Here is a 27,094-nt window from a genome sequence, read left to right as displayed (position 1 = left end):
TACAGACCCATGAGGTCAGTAGTCAAAGTCTTACAAGGTGATATCCTTGGTGGTCTTCCACGGCAAACTCATCCAATCATGCCTTTATTTGCTGTGGGGCTCCAAAGGGAAGCATGCGATTGTCCAAAATGTCTCGGTGGTGGACCATTAATAAGACGAATGTGCTCATAGTTAGTAATTGATGGAGCCCTGACAGCCTAGTTTTTGGAACCAGAATGTATCTTGGACTTAAAAAAAAAAAGCAATGTAAGTAAAGCTGGGGAAATTATGTTGGCAGTCATCATAAAAGATAAAAAAAAAAAAGAAGTGGCATAAAACGTCATGCCATTTTCTAGAAAAAATGATTTTCACTGCAACTAATGTGCACATAGTTCATATTAATGCCTATAATAATTGCATAGTTGATTTTGTTGTTTGCTACCTTGAGTGGAAATGGACACCATGTGCCTGATTGGAAATGCAATAATAATGAAAAAAAATATGTTCATGATTATTCATGAAGACATTTTTTTCATTTGATCTAAGTAGCTTCATATGTGCAGGAGTGAAGTCAGTTTCTTTGAAGCTGTGTTGCTGTTTTTTTAATTATTTTTTTACTATATATGTGTTTATGAAGTCACTGCGTAATGAAGTATCGTCCTTGGCTCAATTATTAATGCATTGTTTCATATGTGTAGATTTCAGTTTTGTTCAAGTCCTCTGAGTGCAAATTTGGGAAGAATTGTGAATTTGAGGTGAAATGCAAAATGGCGGAACAATTAGTGATTCTTCTCTTTAAAGAGGATTTGTGTTTCTTTGTTTGTTAGAATTCCATAGATAGCCGTTTTAAATGCTCCGGTGGACCATTAATGGCCCAAGGTTCCCTCACCCCACCCGGTGGTTCAATGATATCGACCTACTCATTTTAAGATTTGGGAGGACTAAATGGTGTCTTATATACAAGGTCGCCATGGATCAATCCATTGATTAAGAGGTGTGTCCCAATACTTTCCGTGCGTGAAATGTATCCAGCAGCTGTCAGGGTGTGCAAAAGGGGAGCGCTTGTGCTTTTCTGGCCGTTTTCAAGCCAGCTCAGGCTTTTGTGTGACGTCATTTGCATGTTGAGAGTTGACAAATTCGGGAGTATTTTTGAACTTTGACGTTTTTGGTGTGAACCTAATGTCCTCTTGGCCTGGTGGAAGGGAGGGAGGGAGGAGGCAGGTCGTCCGTTCTTTGACGATTGTGTGAAAAAAAAAAAAAAATCCTGCTTTTCAACTTGCACTGTAGGCATTGAAAGAGAGCGAGCGGGAGGAGAACAAATGTTCTGCTCCCCCTCAGACACACACTCTCTACCTCCACTCCATCTCTCACCCGAGCCAGGCATGCTGCTCGTGTCCATTTGTCGGAGTCGTCCCGGGAAGGAAGTGCCATCTCATGTCGCCTGGCTGGCGCAAATGGTTCCAATGCGGACGGGTGTGAATTCTAACGGCTTTTTCTAACTTGTCATTTCCATATCAAAGTGCCTGCATTTCAATAGGGAGAACATTAGCCAGCAGCACCGCCCGCTCTCCTCATTCCTTTCTCCCTCCTCTTCCTCTCAAGCAGCCTCATCCTGCTGCTGGTGGACGATACAGCCGGCGGTTTTTTTTGGAACATTTTGTTTGTGATTTAGATTCAGCGAGAGAATTTGCCGGCCGTAATCTAAATCATCAAACGCCTTTTATAGTCTTTTAGTGGGAACATTGGCCACCTTGGATCACCTTCTCCACTCCCCCCAATCCCCTCCTGGCCTGTAGCACACGTTGACAAAGATCTGATCTTAAAGGGACAGAATAAAGCATCCAGTGTGTGCGTAGGGACTGTAAGCTGATGGAAATGTGTTTACTCACTTTGGCTGCTCGTTTGGCCACAGACATCTAAAATAGCTGGGGGGAATTTTCTCCTCACGCTGTAAAGCTTTGGAACTGGATGTGACACTGAGCAAGCGATTGTGTGCAGCAGAAATAATATTGCTTACACTTTGCGTGCAGCTATTGTGAAGAAAAAGACTCTGACAAGACTGTTTTTGTTTTCCCATGCTCATCATTCTTTTTTTCTTCTTCTTAGTTGGCTGAAGAGGAAAGTGATAACTCTTATTAGTTTCACAATGGGGATTTTTTTTTTTTTTTGCACGAGGCTCACAATGGAGGACTTGGAATGACACCACAGAAGTAAACCACTGATTTTCGCTATACAACCAGAAAGTGACACTTAATTCTCGACCAACTTGAAAGTCAACCCATAATGCAGACCACGCAGTTTAGTTTGTGTCTTTGGACTCCAGATGTGCAACTCTGCAGATTACCCGAAGGCCAAAAATTTCTTAACATCAAACGGCGACTTAAAGAAGTAGAACATGTCCTTAGGTTTAATGCGGTTAAGCGTGTGTTGCTGTAGTCGCGAGAGCTCAGGCCTGCAGTCTTTTTGTTCGAAGCAGTTTCAGAAGAAGGGAGGGGATTGGGGGGGGTGACAGATGCTCACCTGCCATCTTCACTCACCGGGCGTGGGCTTTGACAGCTGTCTTGTCTCATTCCCTTTGATGCTCTCGCAATGAAACGCCGGACAACAAATGGAGAAGAAGGCAAAGAGAAGGATGGCCCGCCATGAATCATCGCTGCCGGTCAGGACGGGACGCTTCCGTTCCGATCACAGGATGAGCAGTCACCCACAAAGGCAGCCCCGGTTGTATTTACGTGTTAAAATGTTTTCCCTACTAGTTGTTGTGAATTGAATTGATCTTTTTCACCAAAGGCCAAAGGTTAAAAACAGTTTGTGGTTGAGATACTACTGGAGCTGAAGTCTCAAATACTGTTTTGAGTTGCATCTGAGCTGCGAAATGTCTAGAAAGGTTATTCTTGAGGTTACACTCACGGTTTATGCACCCTCTCGTCCTCCATAAGCGAACCCCGAGTGCGGAATTATCTACGACGACTTTTGACTTAACTCGCGTAGGCTAGCGTTCTGTCTTGTTTGTGTGGGGAGGTTGCAGTGCTAACAGCGCAGAAAAGCATGGTCAGGTCATCGCAACTTGATTGTTTAGTTTTTTTTAAAAGGTTGCTGCTAAGCTACTGCTACGCTTCACGCCTTTTGCTAGCCCCACCCAGCGTGGTGAACCGGCAAGACGAAAACAACCTAGCGACATTTGTCACTTCCAAAATCAATGACAGCAGTGTTGGCAGAAGGTATTGTGGCCCAGGTTTAAAATGAAAGTCCCGTAAACTATTTAGATCTCACTTAAGCGCAGTAAATGTTACCTGGTGGCATTTTGCAAAGATATATATCTCAGGAGGTGTGATTGGCAGCTAGCTTGATGGGAAGACAGATGTAAACACAAGCACCTTGGCGGAGGCCATTTTGTTTATTCACCAAAGTGCTGCCGGGCGAGCTTTCCGTCGAACTGTGAATCCCCAGCACGGCTGTTATGTGACTCCCGTAGCCAAATACAAGGAGACAAATGAGCGGAGTGATTACGTGTGTGTGTGTGGGGGTAGTTAACTTGATGGATGAGCGCGTGGTGGCGAGGACATCGACGGCGGCAGGGGGAGGAAATCCTCTCCTGTACTACCTACCACCTTCCATGTTCCAAACGACGGTTAACATTCCCCCACTGCTTCCAAAACGGATATTTAATGATCAACAGAGCCTTAAAGGTCTTAAATCGGAGCGCGCCCATGTACTCCCCCCACAACCCCCCTCGGTGTTGTCAAAGAGGGCGATACGCTTTAAAAAAAAAGAAAAAAAAGAAAAAGGCGCTTGTTGGCTTGAGTGATGGATGATCAGAGGTCCGTTTGGGCTGCGCTTTAACTCTTTGCTGTTTGCAAATCTCTCCCAGTTGGGGAGCCGTCGGCGGTGCGTGATGGATGTGCCCCGGGTCTTTAGGCTCCATCTATCACAAGATTAGCACTGACCTGTGAGTTGTCCGGGCCGCCCTCGCTTCTCCGTTTGTCCAACTCTCTCCCTCCTGCCATGAGCACATGTTGCTTTTGTCCCAAGGCGGGAGTTGCCAACGTGGGTCACATGAAGCGTGCGCGCATTAAAAAAAAAAAAAAGGGCGCCCCGACGCACCATCCATCTTCCTGCGCTTTGTCTCGTCCCCCAAATTCCTAAATAATTTCTTGTAATTACCCAAGAAACTGACGTTTCAGTTCATGCTCCACTGCAGAGGAATGTCTCCCGATGAGCTCCCTCCCTCCACCTAGCCCACCCGACCCCGCACCCTTCCCGCGGCGTTCTCCATATCATATAAAAATGTAAATCACTTGGCTGATGTAGTGTGACGGTATTATTTCTCATTTGGCGCAGAAAAATGGAAGGTGGTACAGCGTCTTTCATTTCCCACATGTGCAGTCCACGGCTCGCTCGACTTTGATTGACAGGCGGTATTCTTCTCTCGGAGCCTTTCGTGCGCAAAAGTTACTCAGTCGAATTAATAGCAAAAAATAATCCGACCGGAATCGCTCCTTTGCTTCCATTTTTAGCGCACCGGTCGGTGCTGCCGTGCTTGAATGTCACCTCACCTCACCTTGCTGACACTTTTAAATACTTTTGCAAATGTAGAACGAATACTCGCATTGTTTTTATGCTGTGCACGAGAAGTCTTTTTGTGGTAATCCTCGTACAAGATACAGATGAGAATTTAGCTTTCAGTTCCTTGACATGAAGTGCTTTTTTTTTTTTAACTAAAGTGCAGAGTGGAATGGAGTGGAATGCCGAGGGTTCCAGCTAATCCTTTTCACATTCAAACCCGAAGGCCATTTGGAACAAACCAAAGTACCTCCATCTTCAATCTCTGAAGCTAGTCAACATGTGAATGTAGTCCATGAGCCCTAAAAAAAATAAGAGTTGCTAACTTTACTTTCTGTTTTCATTTCTTCAGCAGCCTCTTTGAGCTAGCTAATTCCGGTTTGAATAATAGCGCCCTCTGTTGGTAGCTGCAAAATAACTGTACTGCGAGCAATCAGTGAAATTTCACATAATCCTCCAATTTTTTTTTACCATAAAATAAAACCACAGGCCAGTTTATCACACCACATTTGACCTTCAATGTTATGTCAGATTTAAAGGTGCATGTTTTGTATGACATTTGAGTTACGCGTCTTATCTCGGCTTGGTGCTAGTAGATTTTTCAAGGTGAGGGGTTATCTCCCAATCCCTTGACAGTTCTCGGTGGGGGCGTGATTGTCAGGTGTTGTCACGTAAGATGGGAAACTACGGCCCGGAATGGCACGGCTTGCTTTCACAACGCGTCAGCTCACTCAGCCGTCTTGCTAGCGCGACGTGTCGACGCAGTCGTCCATCCTCTGCGCCGCAGGGGAGCAGCTTTCAAGGGTAATTTTGGCGGCTGCTGTAAGGCAACTTTTAAATCTAGGTTTCAACCTAAGAAGCATTACGTCGACAACCCCCTCGAAAATAAACCAATGATTATGTGGAATCGGAATTTATCTGCACTAGCTGGGCTAATTTGTCCTAACTTTGATGATGGGCATCTTGAGTTCTGATGAAGTTCTGTCTGCTAATTAGTTCACAGCGGAGTTTTAATTAGGCGACATAATCATCCTGTCATTCAGTGGCGGTCATAAAAGATGTTTTGAAAAGTCTGTATTCTTGTTATCAGGGCTGAACACAAGCTTTTAAATTAGCGTGTTTTGTGGCATACCCGAGGAGAGATTTTAATGAACTAAAAAAAAAAAAAAAAAGTCACAAATACTTTTTGTGAAATTGGGGGCGGTTTCCCTGCTATTGATGTCTCTTCTGGACTTTTCTAAGCCAGAATACTGCATGGAGACAGTTCCAGTGATGGTAGCCTCGCTTGTTTTCAATGGGAAGGTGCTTCCAAGACCTTTGTTAGAGCGTTTTAATTACAGCAGCGCTGGCTGTAATTGATCCGGGCTTAGAGGGATTTAACTGTCAATGAGAGCGAGCCCGGGCGTTAATACAGCCCGCCAACGCTTCCACTTTTGTGTGCTCCTTTTTTTTCTTTTCTTCTTCTTCACGTCGCTGACTCGCATCTGTCGGCCTAGCGGTTAAATGGGCTCGAACATGTCTGTTGCCGGGGGTCGCCGCCGCCCAGCTTGGTCTTCTGGCAGAGCATTCACGGCTCCTTATGTTGTCACCCAGAAGCTTTAAACTTTCATAAGGCTGTTAGATAATGCTTCCCGATGAAGGTGAATTATTGATGGCCTTGTATGAGTGGGACTGGGCAGGCAAGCTTTTAACTCTCCAAAGCTGCTGCTGCTGCTGCTGCTGCTGTTGGCTCGCTTATCCGGTAACTAAGGGACACAGCACAAACACTCAAGGAATGATGTAGTGGGGAAGAGTGAGGCGAGAATAAAGCAAAGCAGGCAAAGAAGCTGAAAATAAAAGGGGGCGGGGGGTGGGGGGGGGGAGCTTGCATTCCTTACATTGACTGTTTGGTTGCGCCTCAGCTTGGCAACACTGAAAAGCTTTACATCAACGCAACTAGCCTGGCCCATTTTTGTAAAGAACAGAGAGGCAGTATGGTCGCCACCTTCCGCTTCCATTTGTTGATTTCACAGTCGTCTCTGGAACGACAAATGTTTCCAGTCGGGCACCTGAATTAAAACAAGAAGTGTGAGTTATGTCAGTTGTTGGTGCTAGAATGGACATTTGTCAAAGAGGCCTTGTTAACGTTTTTACGTTGGGCCGCTTTAGGTTTGAAACGACTATTTAATCAAGTCCCTTCAGCACGGTGCACACATACTGACAATCAAATGTGAACATTTGTCTTGCCTTGAAATCAAAGTCGGCAAGTTCTACATGTCTTGGAAAAACTGTCCCGTGGTGTGGGTCCATTATACGTTGTTCCGCGGTTATGGCGGCGCATGTTCGCTCTCAGGTCGCCCGATTTGGTGCTTTACGAGAGTCGATAGTGCCGACGCTAGAATCCAAAGTTATTTTGACGTCTTTCAACTACGCATTAGTTCTGAGTTTTCTTTTGCTGTTCGGTGTAATGCAGGTAGCCTTGGTGCCCTCCTAATGGGAGAAAATGGAGAAATCGTTTTTTTCTCTTCAATGTAATGGTGTGAGTCATTTGCTTTTGGATGAAGGTGCCATTCTGTGTGTCATAATCTGATTTTAAAAAGAGAACCAATGCATTTTCTCAAACGTTATCCAATAGCGCGTCATCGACTTTTTAATTATCTCAGTTCATTGATGCTATGTTCCAAAACAGCAGCACCCACATGGTAACATATTGCTAAATTAAAACAGATTTTGGCTTAAGTCAGTGCTTCTCAATTATTTTCTGTTACGCCCCCCCCCCCTAGCAAGAAGAAATCTATTCGCGCCCCCCCCCTCCCCACCGTGACTATCCTAACTTGTCTTGTAAGTCGTAAAATGTCGCAAACGTGACAGAAGTAACAATGAGAGCGCCACTGCCCCCTACTGTAGTAAATGCGCAATTACACTTTATTCTAGTACTGCCAAAAAAAAAGCCTGTTCCCCAGGGTCACACGCGCCCCCCCAGTAATAGCACCGCGCCCCCCAAGGGGGGCGCGCCCCACTATTTGAGAAGCACTGGGTTAAAGTACACTGTTCCATGTAATACTTAGTACCTCTTTGTATCTACAAAAGATTTCCATTCATTTTGGTTTTATACTTCAGGTTCACTTGACGAAAATTGTAACACACCAGGAACATTGTTTTCTATTGTTACAAACAATTCTAACAATTTAAAAACCTCCCCTGAGTCGAATAAATAAATGCCACCGTTTATGGAGATATCATGATTATTGTGATGAAGCTTCACAAGTATTTGTCTAAAGTCATGCTACGTTATTAGCCGCTCGCTAGCTGATCCTAATAAGCTAGTGGTTAGCGTTATCTCTCGTTGCTATTTCAACAAGTGACAGATTGTGTGATTAGTCAACGCGCCGGGGTCGTAATTAACAACTCCCGAGATGCCGGGCGACGTCGTCAAAACGCGCTCACGATTTGGCTGAGAGCTTCCAGCCGAGCAAACAAAGTCAGGAATTGTGTTTTCAGCTGTTTCTCCTTTGCACAAACCAGTTAAATTGGCATGGAGTCAGAGACACGGTAGATAAATCTGCTCAGGGTCACCTTTGAAGAAGAAAATAAAGCAGTTTTAGACGACAGCTCGGGAACAAGGTGGTAATTTTGGTGCATTGAAAGGCAAAAAAAAGAGGAGTCAGACTTGTTCAATTTCCCTGTGCTAATGCACCAGATTGATTGTCTGTCTCTGGTTTCCAAAGAAACGGCGAGCCGTTTGCCAAATTAATAGCCCATCAATGTCCAGACTAGCAGCATGTGTTTGGCTGCATATATTAAGTCTGTGCATCATTTCCGAAATACAAGCAAACTGTAGAGGCGGGCAATATGGCCAAAACAGTAATAGCTGCTTCTTGTGATTAAACACTAATGCATCTTTAAAAAGACCAGAGTAGTAATTCAGAATAATCACACAAATTAAATGGTAAATTGTAATGCGCGGGTATAAATTTTGGCAAATATAATTACAAGGCACATTTGGATGATGGGTTAATTTATTGTAATTTAATATAAGCAAAAATGATGAACTGAGCCCATTTAGGCCGTCATGGTATGTTTTTGAGGGGGTGGCATTCTAATTATATTTCATGTGCAATCTAAAATTAAAAAAAAATAACCTGAATCATAGTGGAATCAATTTATCGCGGATGATTTTAAAGAAAAATAAGCATGAACTCGTAATTCTTTTTGGAAAAGTCATTCAAGTGTAGTATTTATTTTACATATGCAATGCCGCAATCATTTTTAAATGTAATTGGATTAAATTTATACTAAGCGTTTTTAAACGAGGATTATTATTTTATGCATCGTTAATTTCTTTAAAAAACGTTTTGTTTCACGTCTAAATCTTTTTAGAATCAATTGTCCTATTGAATTATTCCATCGATTACTCAAAATATTACCTTTGATTGAAGTTCAATCCAACCAAACGATATACGTATGTATATATTAGTGTTGTACTTCGATCTGCAGTAATTTAATCGAACTCATTTCTCACAGCGTACAAACACTAGAAGACTGTCAAGTGTTAAAAAGCTCCATAATAGTTTTGCCAGCTGTCCCACGGGACTCACTGGGCCCCGACGATTACTCCACACGGCCTTGTGATATGAGGCAATTTTTACATGACGACAGTAGCTGCGCACCTCAACGCCTTGGTCCTGTGAATTAAATCCAATTCAGTGTGTGGGTTTCTGTCGTTAAATATCACGGGAAATCCTGTCAAGGCTCACGAAGCGAGCGCTCCGATAATTTTCTCATGGGAAAAACCACACGCCTCGGGTCTTGTAGTTCTACAGATATCGCTGTTTTTATTAGCAGGTGTTTTATGTGTTTGCTACCCATTGCTTTTGTGCGCAATACCCGCTGGAAACAAAACGATAATACGACTAAATGAACCCATTAATTATAGCTTATTTCCATCAGTTTTTAGCCAAAGCCGTTTTCGTAATTGAGTCGACATCACAGCCATTTCGGAGACTCCGGTTTTAACTGCTGATTAAATTGCGAGCGGACTGTCTCAAAAGACCCCAGCCCCCCACCTTTGCAAAAAGTGCAATGGTGATCTGCCGTGTTTAGACCTCAAATGTAATTGCGTGTTGATTTTCCAGGAACGCAGCGGCGTTACTAATTTAGCTCGAGAGCGCCGAAATAAGGTGTGCGAAAGCACTGAAAACGCTTAATGAGCAGAGACCGCACGTAGCCGCTCAATAAACTCCGTGAAGCTGATTGGCTCGAGCAGCAGGAGAAAGAAAAAACATGGTACCCTCGGGTGAAACTGAACTTTGAATGTCGAACGAAGGCGCTGTCCGTCGAGGTGATGAAACTGGGCTGTAACTGAGATTGAGCGGCACGGCAGGGTCGTCGTTAAATCATAACAAATTGCGCAAGAAGACATTTTGCAGAAACCTGATGAAATAAGAAAAGATAATTTAAACCTAAAATCTAGCCGCTAGCTAGCCCATGTGGTCTGACCTTTCGCTCACTACGTTCCTCTACGGGCGTTCATACTAATTTTTCGCTTGTCTGCTGCAGAGGCGGAAAAATGTTATCGAGTCTGTCATGTCGGCGTGCGCTCTCGATTCTTGCTAGCTTGGATTCAAATTTCTGTTTGTTAGTGTTTTTTTAACCTTCGCAAGTCAAGACTTTGTAAGTAAATCGGTGTGAGCGTGATCTGTTCGCTGATGGAGTTGAGGAGTTTCTTCATGTTGTTATTTTAGGCGAGGGAGGGAGGGGCGAGGGGCTGTCAGATATTCCTTTTTAATAACGCAATTTAACATCAGAGCGAAATGGAGGTGAGCCATTTGTATGCCCGAGAGGGAAGACCTTGATGTGGTGGAGAGGCAGTTTGCTTCATGATGATTCCAGGTCATGATTTTTGGTAAAAAAAAAAAAAAATTGTCAATGAATTTTTAGACATCCTGCAGATAGATTTGTCCCCATTTTCAGCATGAAGTGAGCTGCTTATGAATGCATGTGGCTGACGAGCGCAGTGAAGCTTTTTAAGAAAGAAGTGTGGAGGAGGTGACAAATGGTTTTCTTTCTTCCATAAATATTCGATTGAAAAACAGTCTCCACTTTGTTATCCCCACAATGGAGAGGAGCAGCTCGACGCTCGTCTGCGGTGACCCTGCGGCGCTACCAAGGTCAGCGCATTCACGTCGATGGAGATCAACATGACTGGCCTGTGAATTGTTTGTCAACCAACCTGACATTGCCTTTTATGAAAGGACTTGTTCAACTTCGGGCTTTCAAAAGTCTCTGCTGTCCGCATGGCTTTACAACGTCAAAATGGTTCCTAATTTTTAAATAAAGTGGGAAGACTTTTCAAATAGTTTTGCTGGCTAATTAGAAGAAACCTTCTGCCTCTTTTTTTTTTTTTTTGAACGGTTCGTCTTTGTATGCTTGACTTTTTTTGGTCACCCTTACTGCGTTTCTCATTGTCCATCTGGCTCGGCAGCTCTCACTTTGTCTTATCTCGGCCTCCATCATTTGGCTCAAAGCCTCAAAGGCACCAACTGTTGTGTGTGCTTTCAATAAACGAACGCCACTCCGCAGGCTTCAGGAGCTCAGCGTTCTGGCCTTCGTCGAGCCGCATTGGAGAACATTTGACCGCCATCTCCCTTTCTTTGTCTGGGGGGGGGGGGGGGGGGGGGGTAAAGAAAAGCACAATAGCTGCGAGTGTTTTTGATTTGCGTTGGAATAATGTCAGAACAATGTGGTGAATAATCAGCATTTTCCTGGAACATCCTAAAAACACCTGTTGGAATGTAATTTACTGCGTTTTTGAGTGATCCATCAAAAGATCGCTTCAGATAGATTAGGTTCAAAGTAAAATTCACTTTGAATTCATAGTTTGATTCATGTGCCGTGGCGTTTGTTTACTCAACTGAAGATTGATGGAGTAAGTTTTTGATTACTTTTTGGATCCCGATTTAAGTGGCTTTTTTTTTTTTTTTTTTCAACAATTTTTGCTCACATTTTATTTTTAATATTTGCGGGTCTCAATTTTAGTGGCTTTTCTTTTGCGACAATTTTTGCTCACATTTTTAATATTTTGTGAGAACATTTTTCAGTTTTTCCACAATTGTGGTAAACATTTTTGTCTACCTAATAAACAATATTACATGGTAACTTGTATATTCTTCAACCCTTGAATAACAAGTCTAAGCGACCATTTATGTTTTGCAAAACTAGCCGGCAAGCCATTAACAATAATATATATATATTGTATTGAAATGTATGTAATGTTGTAGGAACCTGCTGTAAAACAGTTCTTGAACTGAGTCAGGCCAGTCCATGAAACTTTGATGTTACATGTCGACCTTTACTTTAAATAAACTGAACTGAAAGAACTTGCAGCGGAGTAGGCGGAACTAATAAAATGCATAGCTCCCCATAACATAAACATTGTGGAGCTACCACATGTCAGTTGTGAAACATGCCGTCTCCACAAAATGTAAAAATATCTTTAATACTGCGAGGGGAACACTTTCACAACATTAGCACCGCAATCCATATGAGGGATGATTACATTTGAATAGGTGCTGCTGTTTTGGTTCTCAAAAGAGTTCATTTAGGTTCAGCAGTTTGCAAGACCCTCAGGGGGTCTTTTTGCATCCAACCAAAAATCCAAAAGGCATTCGTCACTGTTAAAGTCAGCTGTGTTCAGTTTTGGGTTTTTTATTATTGTTTTATTATTCCAATGGCTCCTCCCTAACATAGACAGTATATCTTAGCAGCTGCCATGAGGAAATGCAAACTGACTTAGGTTTCTGGAAAAGTTGCTTGGAGATGAGACGAGAACATGAAAAACTCATCTCAGATGACATCATATGAGGAAAACTATCTAAGAGCTGTTTTTGCTTCCCCCCCCCCCCCCCCCCCAGTTCTAATATTTGGAGAACATTTTTGGTGAATTTTTTAAAGATTTTTTTGGTGTCATTTAGTAGTTTTTCACAATTTTTAAGAAGATAAATGAAGAGTCGTGAAAGACAGAACATCTGCCCATAAGCGCCAGCTGCATTCAGTTGACTTTTTATTTTACTGTTGCGACGCTAGCAACCCTACACCGCCATTTACAACTGCGGCTCCTCCTCTGTAACATATATCTTATCAACCCGCGATGAGGAAATGGAAACTGACGCCTGATGTTTCTGGCAAGTTCTCGGGTGGAGACGAGGAAATGACACCGCATCCCCCGTGGGGCTTGGAAGCTGCGGTCCTGACAGTCGTAACATGACAAAGGACTGTCACGGGAGCGTCGGGAAAAGAATCCAGGGGGGTGTTCGTCAACCGTTTTCTGATGTTCCAGCTCACATATGTTACATGTAGGGCATTGGGGGAGGGGGTAGAATGTTACTCAAAGAGTGGTAGTTGAATCCGTCTGGTATGTCAACTAGTGTGAGAGCTGCGCTTGGACTTGCACATTAGTTTTGGGCCTGGTCCCATTTGATTATGTATGTATGTGCTTTTTATCTCCCCCCCCCCCCCTCCCTTCTTGGTGCTGACAATTGAAAATAAATTAACATTCCCCAGGCTTTATTTTGGTCTCCTCTAAGCCTTTGGAGAAAACTCTGAGGCGAAGCCAGGGGGGTCAGGCCGTACTCCCAGGCTGTCAATCCTCCTCGGCGACCCTTCCGCCCTTTTTCTTTTCGCACCCTCCCGCCTCCGTTTTTCGGCATTCCCTCACCCACCACTAAGCCTCCTTCCCTCCTTTCACCGGACGCCTCTCCAGCTCAAGTGAGGCCAGGCTTTGTCTCCCACGTTAAGACATGCGGGGCCGTCTCCCCCGTCCAGGCAGTTGTTTTAATCATCGTTGAAGCGCCCGCCATTCCTATTTTGATCTTATTATTCCTATCAGGTGAACGTGAAAAATTCACCACACGCTGCGACGTTTACCATTTATCTCAAGCGATGATAGATCCCCCCCTGCTCGGATTACAACTGGAGTCAAAAGGAAAACAGATGTCGGGAATGTTTGCGTATCATTACTCATTTTGTTGGTGGTTTTTCTTTTTTGTGGTGTCATTTTTAGACAAATATGCTGTTAATTGAAATCTCAAGGGGCTTAATACAGTACAGTATGTACTTCTTTATTCAGGGAACATAAAAAATTGAATTACATTTGATTTCATTGGTCATGTTATTGAATTTATTATAGTGAGGCAGAAGGCAGTGATAGTAGCTCATAAATCTTTGTTAGCTTCAGCTGTCCAGATAGCGATTAGCAACAATATGAAACTTCGGAGTCCTATTGATGAGCTGCTCGTTTGTAATAAGTAGATTAGTATTTACTATTAATCATGGTCTTGGCAACTCCAAAATACTACTTGAGATTTATAGCACAAGTGGACAGACAGGAAATCGCTCATTTTACGACAGCTAGCTATGTTGATAGTGCGGAATTGATTGATGGATTTATCTCATCTAGAAATAGTCAAACAAAATGAAGTGCACGACTTCTTTCTGTCCCTTTCTGGTGTAAAATTTTACCAAATTTTGGAGGGTTAGGGTTTCCATTATGTCTTACCTACAACAGACTAGGACTGTTAGTATTCATTATCTTAGCTTTATTAGCTTTTTCTATTTTCTCTTTAGTGGCTGATGCATTTTGTTGCCAACATTAGAAGTCTGCAGTGCAAAGTTCCAAAGTTTAAGATAAAACACCGACTAGTTCTGTTAGCATTAACATGTTCATTCATAAGCCTGATATGTTTAGCTCAATTCCATTTCCTTTGAAGTGAGCAAGCCATTAGCTTTTCAACACGCTTTGCTGATTCACATTTCAGGCACAAATTAAAAAATCTTTTGCGGCAGGGTGAGCATGGCAGCCACCGGTTCAATTACCTCTCGCTTTGCTTTGCACAACTCCGATCTGGAATGAACCTCAGGTATGGTGCTCACTCCTCATCCCCCCCTTCTGATGTGAAATGATGTCACTCCGTGCTTTATGTAGAGCATCATGATGTTAATCATCTAATCCCATTTCCTCAAGTCCTGCTGAAACCCCAGCAAACAAACAGTATTTTTTTTTTTTAAAATGCACCCCGGCCGGCTTAAAAGGGAGAAAGCAGACTTGTTACTCAGCAGGGTGATGTTGCATGCGCCGGATAATCAGGAGAAAAAGGACCCCGGGGTGGCGAGAGCAAGCCTGCATTGGCTGGCTCTCACCCCCTGGTGTCTGGAGGGGCTCCTGGGCTCAGCAGGCCGGAAGGGATGGGGGACGGCCCTTCGACAACTTCCCCTCTCCTCCTGTCAGCTACCATTAAAGTAAGCACGTGGCTCCCAGCGGGGGGTCGCCTCATACTTGGAGATAAACGGGCATGTGCATATGTAGGAGGGAGAATTGGTGCCCTGCCCGCCGCTGAACTGTTGGTTTACCGCTACGATTTGACAGTTGAGCAGCCAACGCGAATGGCAAATGAAACCATAACCACCCGAGTTGAAGAGATGCCTTGGCTGGAAGTGTGCTGCCTTGCTACCGGGGCATGATCAAATCCAAATATCAATAAATGAGCCCTCTGTGTCATGCTAGTATGGCGATCCAGCTGGCAGTTGGACCTTGATCACTTATAGGATGACTTCAGTGGTGACCTAAAATGTGCTAATTTGAGGTTTTAGTGGGCTTTATTTTGAGGTGCCAAACAAAATTGGCATTCAGGCGTAGAGAGTCTGATGATGGAAATGTAGAAGGTTGGAGTTGACTGTAGTGTCTACCACCCAAGATTTCTCATGCATCCCTTTGGAAAATCTGATGAAAGCCCCGCCCTGGTACGCTTTTTTGTTGAAGTTGTTCCTGGGAGTGTTTGGCACGTCTTTCCAACTGGATAGTCGGAGTCCAATTTACACTTTTGTTACCAACTGTTTCCTCCAACATCAAGGCGTCATCCATGAAATTATGTTCAATCGCTAATTGAAGATGCTACAAAACCTTCAATTACGTCGACATCGTACAATACGGCGCCTGTTACCAGTGTTAGCGGCTAACTGCTAGCAGGATCTGTCAGACTATTTTTTTTTGGGGTCCCAAGATCTGTCAGACTATTTTTCCAACTCGGTTGAATTGACTCAGTAAATTTAAATGCTAACAGCCAGTTTCTACTGATCAAATTTTAACAAATGTACCTTCCAAATTGCTATCATGGTCCCAGATTTACCAGGCAAACATTTTTTTTTTTGATACAAATACTTATTTTGGGGGAAATCTAATTCTGCTCAAACACCAATAAAATACCAAAGTCGACACTCAGGTGGGTAAGAAATAATCACAAAGTTTGATGGGGCTTTGACAACTAGCATGTAGCCTGTCGCGTCGGATGGCAACCGCACGGGAATAAACAATACACAAAATGTTAAGACATTTATGTATCCCTGCAACGGGATGCGTCTGTATGTGGCATTTGACTGCTTCTTGCTGTTTGACTCCAGTAAGCAGCTTATCTGTTTGTTGTGTTAGCTTGTCACAAGCTGCAACCTTTTGCTGCTTCTGCAGACAAAGGCCTGTTTTTTTTTCCTTCTCTTTTTTTCGGTACCCCCTCGCACTGCCCTCGATAAGGAAGAAGACAAAAAAAAGTAATTTCACAAAGCAGTCGTGTCTGCGTTGCCGGAGCGACAGCCACGTTTTGTTGTTTTTGTCCCCCCCCCCATCTTCGTCAGGGGAACGGAGAATGAAGCATTCATTTGTGAGGCGTTGGCGTGTGTCATAAAGGTGCCAAGACCACCATTTACTTTGTGTTGGCGCTGGCTGATTTTCAAGTGCGAAATGCAAAAGTTTTCAACTTCATTCCTCAGTCTTTTGTATTCAGCCGAGCAGCAGGTGAGGGGAAGGTGTTGCTAGGATGAAGGAGATGCGCAGTTAGAACGCTGAGAGCCCAATAGCACCATTAATGAGTCGCCCAACTTGGAGCTCTTTTATTTCAACCCTCCTGTCAGTTGCCGTTTCTTCTTCATCGATAGAACCTGACATTTTCTTTTGGCCTTTCCCAGGACTGCTTCAGAAACTAACTTTGCTGGATTGCTACCAAATTTTCAATCTGAACAATGCAGCGATGACACATACGTGAAATTATTAAGGTGGTATGGTCGGTTCATTTGTAAAATGTAATCGAGTTTATTATCGAGGCATTCAATGGCAAGAAAGATAATCTTCCTAAAATGAGCCTACGTACCTAAAAGCAGATCAATCCAGACTTTGGAGATGTTTGGAAGCACCGCCGCCGAGTGTGCCTCCGACAGCTGACAGCCGAGCGGACGTAACACCATTAAGCGGCATCAAGTGTGCAAATGTTACATCCAGATTAGTGTTCTGCGATTAATGCGGACAAGGCATCCGCGTTCAAGTAAAGCCCGATGAAACATCGTAAATCCGCGGCAGGGATGTGAATTATGACATCACTGGCCAATTTGCTCCGTTTTACCACTGACTTTTTTTTTTTTTGTCTTCCTGCAGATGCGAAGATGACCGGTGATGCTTTGCAGAGCACCAACACCCGTCGTTGACTTTTCTCCAGCTTCCTGATCCCGTCTCGGAAAACGCAAATTTTATTGGACAGGGGACACAATGGCCTCTTCGCCGTGGAAGCGTCCGGCCTTTTCCTGCCTTCTACTTTTTCTCTACTGCTGTCACTGTTCACAAGGTGAGTTACCATGGTGTACGGTGTAATAAGAATTCCTTTTAACCTTTTCACAAGTGTTTATTTTATTAGAAATGCGTTGAATTTGTAAAGGCTGCACACAAACAAGGGACTGAAGCAAGGTTGCGTTTGAGTTCTACTTGAAATGTTTTCAGCCTTGAAGATGAAAAGGTGTTTCAAACGTGTTGCGTTGAACTCATTAAAAGAGACCTATGCAAGATTTACAGCATAATATGTTTGAAAATTTATTTTATATTGTCACTGAACTACTGGGGCCTGTTTTGCCCGGGTGGTTCTGTCTCATGAAATTAGCCCAACCCCCCAAATTGTGTTGCCGTGACTACCAAAGATAAAGTTAGCAGTATGTAACCAGGCAAGTAAGCCCCTTTGTATTTTAACGGACGTCGTTAGCTAGCGCTAACCTAGCACCCCCCCCTCCCTTCCCCACTCCAGCCATTTTGAAAAGCCGAACCCCCCCTGAGAAAACATTTCTTTGACTGCCGCCCCAATCAAATTCCTCGCCGGATGTATACCTGTCACCATCAAAAGCGAGACCCTTGATTTGGTGCCAGAGCCATGAAAGGAACGCCTCTGTTTTTTTAATTGTCCTCGGTGACATCCAAAGCCTTCATTTCTGCCTCCTTGCTTCACTTTTTGGATAGCAACGTTTGGCTGTAATTACAAGGATTGTCACAAAACACTCCCGTCTGCTACATGGCCATCAAAACCACCGATGCCGCCGCTCGGGCCGTTTGATGACGATCATTACACCTCCCCCACCCATTGTACCGGCAACAAAGTCAGCCAAAATCACACGCTTGCGTGCTGAGCATTGATTGCGGGCTATATCGTGCCTTCTCTTTGAGACAGCTTGCTTTTCGATTTGAATTCAGTCATGGTCTTTGTGTTGTTTTTTTTCTTCTTTTGATGGATTTATCGCTGGATGCGATGATAAACCAGCCGCCGGAGCGGTCTTTCATTGATTTGTGGATTTATCGACGGCAATACGTCTTCCACACAAATACCGCGGCGAAGAAAAGACGTCAGCGTTTGGCTTCGAGGTTGAGTCGAGTAGACCTGGAGAAATGTTTAAAAAGACAGAAAAGTGCTAGGGTATGCAAAAGGACCCGGTTTTGGGTTACGTACGTCCGACGGCCTCTCGGTGCAAAGAACGCACATTAACCGTCGGTCGATAGGGAAAGAAAACAATATCGGAATCTATCTGCTTTGTGTTCACCTCCAGCTGGTTGTAGCCTAAAGATTCCCATGCTGAGCTGAGAGCCCCTTCAGTGTTTGCTAATGACCTCCTGCCCCTTGAAAGCAAAGACGATAATCAGCTTCTCACCCAAAACTAAGCTCACACGTATCACTTGTATTACTCTCTCTTTGACTAGCCAGAAAATGGAGGCTAGCTTGAACTCACTGTTGCACACACACATGAACTTTTAGAACGATCAAGCCAATTACAACAATTGAAAAAAATATATATATATATATATATATATGTATCCTGGGCTTATTAAAGTCAGCTCAACATCATCTTTTAGAAACAAGCAATGATTAATTCATTGCCGACTTTGATCCAAAGACGCTCAATCCTCAGCTTGGTTCTTGTTAACGTGCGTCCAGGTTCTGACACTAACCTAAGTGGAAAATTGCTAGGTGCGCCCCCCCCCCCCCCAACACACACACACATTCCACGTCAGTCCATTTCTATAGAACTTGAAGAAAGCCGCCAAAGTGGTGTCTTTTTATTGGAACCACTTTTCATGCTCGTGCTAGTACAGTGTCTAAACAAACATTTGCCCTTTCCTCCACCGTTATGGCACAACAATCAAACCGTTTGTTATTTAAACACCGGAGCCGAGCAAGAATGTGGACAAAGCCCGCAGGAAGTAATCCCCCCTAAATCTGCCCTTTCTTTACTCGTAAGACTCCGGTTTCAACATTCATTGGCTCACAATGGCTGCGTGCTGGTGCACTTGTGGCCGCCGCCGCTGCCCTGCCGTCTTTCATCTGCGGACCCAAACAGACCTGGTACCAAAATTGGCGTTCGCTATATAACAAACGGCACAAGAATGCGGCTGAGTATAAATAACGGGCGTACTCGAAAGGAATTTAAACAGACGTCTCCATAAAGTCACGGTTCTCCAAAGTCGTAAGCGCAAAAGTACCTATACTTAACATTTAATAGACTCTCGTGGCTGTAATAAATGTGATGGGGCAAAGATGACGTCCATATATTTCGTATGAGAGCAGGCCGCCGTTAGGTTTCTGGGTCCGACCCCGAGCGAGTCCGCTTTAAAAGAAAGTACTGTATCCAAATCCCAAAGTATTGCTCTGGAACTTCTGCATTTGTATTCAGCTTGCTTTTTTTGTGGCTGTATTAAATCCAGCTGCTTTTTGCTGTCCTTTTTTTCCGCCCCATTGTTTGTCAGCGCTTCAAAACCAAACTACAATTACAGGAAAGAAAATGTCATGTGGCGGTTGAACCTGATATTATGTTTTTATTTTATTATTTCGGATTTATTTCCTCCGGATGTAGTTTGCAAGACAGGATGTAAGGGAATTTTGCAATGCTGGGACCAGGAGTGTGAAGTTAAGTACCGCTATATCTTTTTAATTTTTTTACCTTTTTTTAATTAACAGGAAGCAGGAGTTGTCAGCCTTTTTTCCCACTGCCTTTGTACGTCCCACGCTTATATCTTGCTGGCTTGTCACCAGCTCGCAGGCTTTTCATCCCCCAAAAAGGTGGTAAAGGTTAACAAGACTTTTTTTGTCTCAAGCGGTGCCACGCATTGTGCCCATTGAAGAGCCTCCCTTGTGCCACGCTGGTATTTCCAGTCCCGGGCCTCCTCTCGATGGGTGGTGGGGGACTATTGTGCGCTAAGTCCGCTCTGGCTCGAGGCCATGCGCAGCCAGTCTGTCGTCCATTGATATGCTTGGCTTGCCATTTTCTAATACATATTGAGCGTCGTCGGCGCCGCTCCGCGGCGGGGCGATCATGAATTATCGGCCAAACCATGGGAGAGTCACAGATGAGCGGTCAATCTGTGCGCCGTGATACATCATGCAACTGGCCGCTTTTCAAGACAGGAGGCGGAGCTTCGTCGTGCAGATTTAGCACCATCTTGAGAGGTTTAATGATTGTATTTTTACCCTTCTTTTATTTACTCGTACGATTTTGTCAGCCCTCCAACCAACAGGCAGCAATAACAAGTGGCCGTTTTAATAATAGCCGAGCCAGACGGGAAAGTTTTGAATCAAAACACCTCGGACGATTGAAATGAGGCGGAGAAGAATCTCCGGGAGGAAATGAAATACGCCGACCACGATGGGGTCGCCCGACTTTTACGACAGCAATTTGTTTGCGTTTAAGCAGGCGCAAGCAGCAATCATATTTCAATCCGGAATGTAAAATCGAGGCTCTTTGCCCCAGACCTCGGCTTTTTATTATGTTTACACCATTTCCTGTTGCGGGGCCTTCGTCTATCAGGGTCGAAATTACATTCGGTGACAGTTTGATTCCAGTCGCCCTCCCTCTTAATATCACACGATTTGTCTCGTAACAAGTTGCGCAAACACCCGAGCGGATGCCTGCTTCAATCTGTTTGGTCTCCTAAAAGCTTCCCGGCGCTTGTTATTCTCCCCAGGCAGCCTAATTCAAATAATAGATGAGTCCGGCTCACAAGCCTAAAAGTAGTTTACTTGGGAATTTTTGTATTTGTGAGTCGCTGCAGGGTTCAGCTGTCATAACACGGCCACGCATTCAACTAGGAAGGAAGAAGAGATTCAAATAATATCAAAAACATTTTTTTTTTTGCGGTGCAGGCAAACCTTTTGCTGCTGGATTTCGTTTTTTACATGTATATTTAATACAGGCAGAGTTGAAGATTAACAGTACTCATTACCTGCTGTGTGAAGAAATAGTGCCCTGCGAAATCCGCCTAGTAACAAGCGGCCGCGCAAACACCTGGCTACAGAACCGCAACGGTTCTCTTTTTCAGCTCGCTAGCTGAATCGCTTCTCGAGCACTAATGCAGAGTTGTGTTCTTATTCCGTAGCCTCCCACCTTATTTCCCGACGTACGTAAAAATGTCACCTGCGGAGGAGGAGGAAATGCCGTAAATAGAAGATCAAGATGACTTTTATGCATCTAAATCTGCTTTCCTTTCACCCCATTCTTGTAATTGCTGTGTGCCGCTGTGCGTACATCTTAGATATGAATCTAAAAAATGCGAGTCGGTTTCTTTCTCCGTCCGTCTCCTGCAGCTCGTTGCGTTGCCCCGCCAGCAATGAATGCAGCACTGTTGCATTCACTGTATTAGTAATCTCCTCAGGCCGGGAGAGCCTGTGCCTTGGAGCGTGGCTGCACTTTTTTTTTCTCTTTTTTTTGCCCAGGAATTAAATGTCACCTCAGGGGTGGGTCACCTACAAACAAAGGCCACCAGCCGATTTGCAGGTCTAAACAGTCTTAGATAAGGAAGCCCCCTCCTGCCGTGGAGGAAATTGAATAAGTATGCCTGCTGCATGGAAGAAAAAGTGCAGCACAAAGAGCAGTTTTGTTAGCCCGACGCTATCGCTGTTGACCCTCTCGTGTAGCGTCTAGCCCCATTGAGGCACAATGGCCTCATCCAGGTTGAGGGGCAGGAAACTAGCCGTCATCAATACAAGATCCTCCCTCAAATGTGAATCTCCTTATCAACGCTTCCGTATCTGGAGCGGAATGCCGGCGGAAGGGAAGCGGGGCAAGGTCATTGCGCTCATGTCAGTCAAAGTGGGCAGCGGCTCAGAGATAGTGGGAGGGGTGGGGGAGGAATGTGTTGACCCCTATGGAGTAAAACATAATTTGTGTGAGGAAATTTTTATGCACTATGCAGTTTCAAGTACCGTATTTTCCGCACTATAAGGCGCACTGGATTATAAGGCGCACCTTCAATGAATGGCCCATTTTAAAACTTTGTCCATATATAAGGCGCACCCGATTATAAGGCGCACCTTCAATGAGTGGCCCATTTTAAAACTTTATCCATATATAAGATACATATGGATTTGGCCCGCGGGCCGGACTTTGGACACGCCTGCTGTAGTGGCTCAATATTGGGCCATATATAAGGCGCACCTGATTATAAGGCGCATTGTCTGCGTTTGAGAAAATTGGAGGTTTTTAGGTGCGCCTTATAGTGCGGAAAATACGATATTATGAGTTTTGGCCCCAAGCGTTTTCTAATCAGATTGCTAAGGGACATCCGTACATGTGTGCGCCCATAAACAAAAATGTAGAGCAGGTCCGAGCGGCAAATGAACACAGGCAAGGATGGATAGACACTTAACAGGTCAGTGACATTTACTTGAGTCCAGATGCCCCCCCAAAGCGGTCGGAGCTGTGAAAAATGGCAGCACGCATTTCAATTGTGACTCATGAAGTGACGACGGAAAAGGCGCCGGCCCAATGTGTACTACATGTGTTGTTGCTTTGCCCTTTTGCGCTCTCGATCTGCGTTCAATTTGTGACGTGTGCCGACACCCCGGCGAGGAGGAGGAGGAGGCCGGCTGAAGCGTGGAGACTGCGCCATGAAGTCAAACTCAATCACCCCGCCTTCCCCATTCCTACAGCTTCCCGCTCCATCCTCCGCCCTCCGGGAAGGTACCTTGAGCGGAAAATCCAGCTGGGTTTTAAGTGGCGGGGCAAAAAAACACAAGCTTGAAAGGGAGTGGAGGCCCGATCAAGCCTGTAAGAGTATATCCACGCCGTACTCTGGAGAGTTTGCATGAAATCACCTCTTTCGGTGCGTTTCATCAACTCCCCACACAAAAAAAAAATAACGGCACGGATGTCGAGCGAGCAATGAACTAATTCTGTCAGGATGGCATTCGCCTCAGAGCATATGAGCTTTTCATCTACTGAGCTTTGTTTCTCTTTCAGCTGCTTAGCCTCTGTGACAGTTATTTGTCTCTGTGAAAAGGTTTGTTTTTTTCCGCAGACAGTAACACGCCGTTGAATTACCGTCGACTTTTTCCTCGGCTCGACTGACGTGTCAACGGACAGCGCGGCGGAAAAAAACGAATCGTATCCGGGTTGACTCCCGGACAGAAATATTCTCGCGTTAGAAATTTGGTTTTCGGGAATCAAGTTTTAAAAAAAAGAAAAAAAGTTTTTTCATTTATTTATCTTTTTAGGATTTTGACTCTTAATTTTGGTAGAATATTATCACTCTTTTTTTTATATTAAGGATTTTGACTTAATTATACTCATTATTTTACTTTACAATTACATTGACCAAAATGATTATGTTTATTGTACATACACAAGACACATAGTATTAAATTCGATTTTGCTCAGCCGTTCCTGATTGGTGTACCCGCCATATATGTATGTACAGTATCTGAGCAAAACAAACACAAAATGATATTGTGGAAAAAGTGCAGTGTCTCCTTGCGTCATTTTGGAAGTGACTGGAAAAATAGCATCACTCCTAAATCATAAAGTTCTTACTTCACCAGGCGTGTTTTCCCTAACTCTGAATCAAATGTTTTATGATCATCATCCATGGTGTCATTGCTTGGCCCGGCTTCCTGCTCCAAAACCATAAAATTGGTGTCATTGTAGAGCTGTGCTGTAATATCCCATCATGTGGTATTAAAATCACATTTCTTTTTTTTTTTTTTTTTGCCTGAGTCATTGTCAAACTTTGACTTTGAATGTCTCACTGGTAATAGGAGCAACGAGGCTCGACTCGTGCAGCTGCTTGGACCGCTTTAACGCTTATTTTCTGCCTCAACAACCGCAAGTGCCCCCAAACACAAAACACCCGCCCGTCCGCTCGCCCCCTCCCTCCCTTACAGCTCAGCATCAGGTCCAAAAAAACAGTCTCGGTTCTCTTCACCAGCATTCCCCATTTGAATTAGGAAACGTCACGATGTAAAACATCACAGAAGGCAGCGTTGCACGGAAGCCCAAATGGACAGGATGGATTTGCAAATAGAAGGTTTCTATTTTGGAATCCGCCTATCGCAATCTAGAGTGCCTGATAGTGGCCGTCTGGGAAAGGGCGGGTGCGGCTGCGGCTATTGCGGTCTTGTCTGACACCGTCTTTAGAAACAATTCCCAACAAGACGAGCCCGGAGCAGATGGATTGAAGTGGCGCTGCAAACGCGAGCAAAATGTCTGCCACTTGAAATATTGTGTTGTCGGTATTTGAAAAGCAGGTGTTGTTTTTGCCCCAAATCTCCGAGCTCATCTCACACCTCGCCACCGGGCGTCATTCACAACACGGCTATGGCGGGAGAGTCCTCACAAAAATACACATTGTCTGGAAATACAGAACCTGAATTGAAATACGTACCAAATCATGTTTAATCCCCACCGCTAATTGATGTTAGCTTATCCTGTTAACCACCGGTAGCCATATTGCCTGCCACTTGTAAACAAAAGATCTTTTCCACATTTTACATTCCATTAGTGCTTTTCTCATTATCTTGGTTTGAGAGTAGAATTGTTTTTCCGGATAGTGTTTTCACTTTGATATACCGCCACACATTTGAGTTGCTGCTACTTTGCGCCCCTACTAGCAAGAATTCAATCATGTTTGTGCTACTTTTCAAATTGCCGTTGGAAATCTCCATTCCAAAAAAAAAGTTACTCCCTGACCACTCCGGATACGGGATTATGGAGGCAATTCGGGGCCGTTGGAGGCCAAGCTTGACTCTCAGATCTCCTCTTGGGCTGCCAGAATTATTGTGAAGCAAACAACATAAAAAGACAAACAATCTTCAAGTGCCCCCGCTGTGGCCACGGCGGGGGCGCTCTTATTTGACTAAAGGCTACACCCTCCTTTATGGGCGCACAAGAGAGTGTCTCCGTCAAAGGAACAATGGGGGCCAGACGCAGGGGGAAACGGGGCCCATTTGCATGCAGCTGTTTGCCGTTTCCAAGACCACAAAGGCCAATCAAAGGAAGCTTAATGGGGGATGACAAGCGTCAAGCCATGCTTCTGCACTCCGTCTGCGTCAGTCCTCGCCGCTCTGTCTAACTTCCAAAAACTGTCCCCTTTTTTTTTTTCTTCCAAAACAAAAAAACTTTCCACTCATTCTTACATATCCGTAGGCGGTTAGGCTCAAAAGGTCGGCCATGACTCCACCCAAGATGAACTCCCCAGATAGTCGCGCGTGACGGTCCGGCGGCCTCGCTAGCCAAATGGTAACATTTCGACATTCATTATCATTTCATTTCACCTTCGGGGCTTTTAAAAGCACCACGGTGCATGCCGGATGTTTCCGATGCGCTCATCTGAGCTGCCGAGCCGCTTCCAATTCCAAGGGTGTTGATAGAAAACAAAATATGAATTAGGAGGGGGGATTTTTTCGGCAGTGAATTATAGTCTGTCAACTGAAGAAGTAAGGGGGGGGGGGTGGAAAGAAATCCCTGAATGCAACATATTGAGGAGCGTTCCCGGGCCTGGCTTGGCTCTCTGTTGAGCTCAATAGAAGGCTTAGCAGGCAGGTCAGAGGGAGGAATCTGAAAAGCTACTTTGCTCAAGTCACTCACTGACCAGAATGCATGATAAGGCTTCATGTCAACAAGGCCGCCAATCGGGATCACAGCCAATTATAGCCAGGGCAAAATGGTTACCATGGAGATTCGACAAAAGCCAGAATTCAATTCCCTATACCCCAATACAATGCAATACAACTTTATTTAGGTGGCGCATTTCACAATAGCTGCATGCTCTGGAGGGTTTCCCTTTGTGACCTTTTGTCACCTGCCATCAGCCAACGTCTCCAAAATTGAGTCGTTAAACAAAACGCCAGACAAAAAGATGTTCATACGTCAGTGGGACGCCGGAATTCTGCGTGCATCACCCTGCTCGCCTTTTTTTAAAGTCTCGGTGAACTGGAACGCAAACAACCGGGAACCTGCCAGGACTCGAGGTAACTATTGGTTCCACAACTGGAATGACTGCTAAGGTGCAAAATCTTTTTCCAAGTCATAGTTTCGCTGAAGAGTTGCACCAAAACAAAAGATTCATTAAATACCGTTGTGGTTTTATTTGCCGTAATCTTGACACCCAACCAACCAATCAAATGAGGTGAAAATGACACCCACTGTTTTAGTGCTGCTGTTTTGGGTAGTAAACAGGCTCAACAGTTAACTCCTGCATGTCCACGGGTGAACAATAGCGTCTATGAAATGTGACAGTTACAGTTAGGAAATGGAGCGCGTCCATTTGTCCACATGAACGCACCCGGTCGACTAATTAGGGACAGTGTTGTCCAACCTTCTACTGAAACATATTATGCGCCGTATATTGTTAAGACAAATCTGTCCCTACTCGGTCAAGTACAGGTCAACAAGAAAGTCGTTCATGAAACAGAGATGAGGGAGAATCAATTTGTCCTTTGGATGGCGAGTAACCTCCCCCTAATTGATGCGGCCTTAGCCTCTGTCCAGTATGATTCACGTGGGTAAGGAGGGAAGAGGGCAGCCGAGGCGAGGCACTGAACTAATCAATAGCCGGGCCTCCGTTGACGACGGCGTTGCCATCCGAGCTCTGATAGATGTGTCGAATCTACAGCGTAGAGCCCTGAGAAAGGAGGTCATAATGGCACGTGACGTACGTAGGTTCCCTCGCGGCGCGGATCCCCTTTCGAATTTTAATGCATTCCTTCCTCGGCTGCTGTGATAAAGCCGTCAGTCCCTCCGTGAGGAATGGCAGACGTGGTGATCATTAGTCTGGCCGCTTAAGCCGCTGACTCCACTCTGTGTTTTATCAGCCGCCATCCCGCTCGGGTTCTGCGGACGCTGCGGGTAATTGTGGTTGTTATTTGGATAGATGGACTGACCCCGCAGCTCCCCACGCACTGTTCGGCTCGACCGATGTCTGCTAATGAGGTGATAAACAGCGAAGCTAAGC

At 44.6% G+C, this 27,094-nt stretch overlaps 1 protein-coding gene across 3 annotated transcripts in view; it reads left to right on the top strand.

The window, feature by feature from the left end:
* LOC133165329 (adhesion G protein-coupled receptor L2-like) overlaps positions 1–27,094 on the top strand; it is an 86,456-nt gene that overhangs the window by 1,117 nt on the left and 58,245 nt on the right. For all 3 annotated transcript variants that reach the window (XR_009717567.1, XR_009717566.1, XM_061294892.1), the window contains exon 2: positions 16,997–17,183. Coding sequence is in view for 1 of the 3 variants with exons in the window: in XM_061294892.1 (XP_061150876.1) it covers positions 17,108–17,183 (76 nt within the window). In the remaining 2 variants the exon portion in view is untranslated. The remainder of the gene's footprint in view (positions 1–16,996; positions 17,184–27,094) is intronic.

Source organism: Syngnathus typhle, linkage group LG13, assembly GCF_033458585.1.
Source record: "Syngnathus typhle isolate RoL2023-S1 ecotype Sweden linkage group LG13, RoL_Styp_1.0, whole genome shotgun sequence".
NCBI classification, from domain to species: domain Eukaryota; kingdom Metazoa; phylum Chordata; class Actinopteri; order Syngnathiformes; family Syngnathidae; genus Syngnathus; species Syngnathus typhle.
The sequence above is the reverse complement of the archived record's forward strand: the minus strand, read 5'-3'. Positions and strand labels throughout refer to the sequence as shown.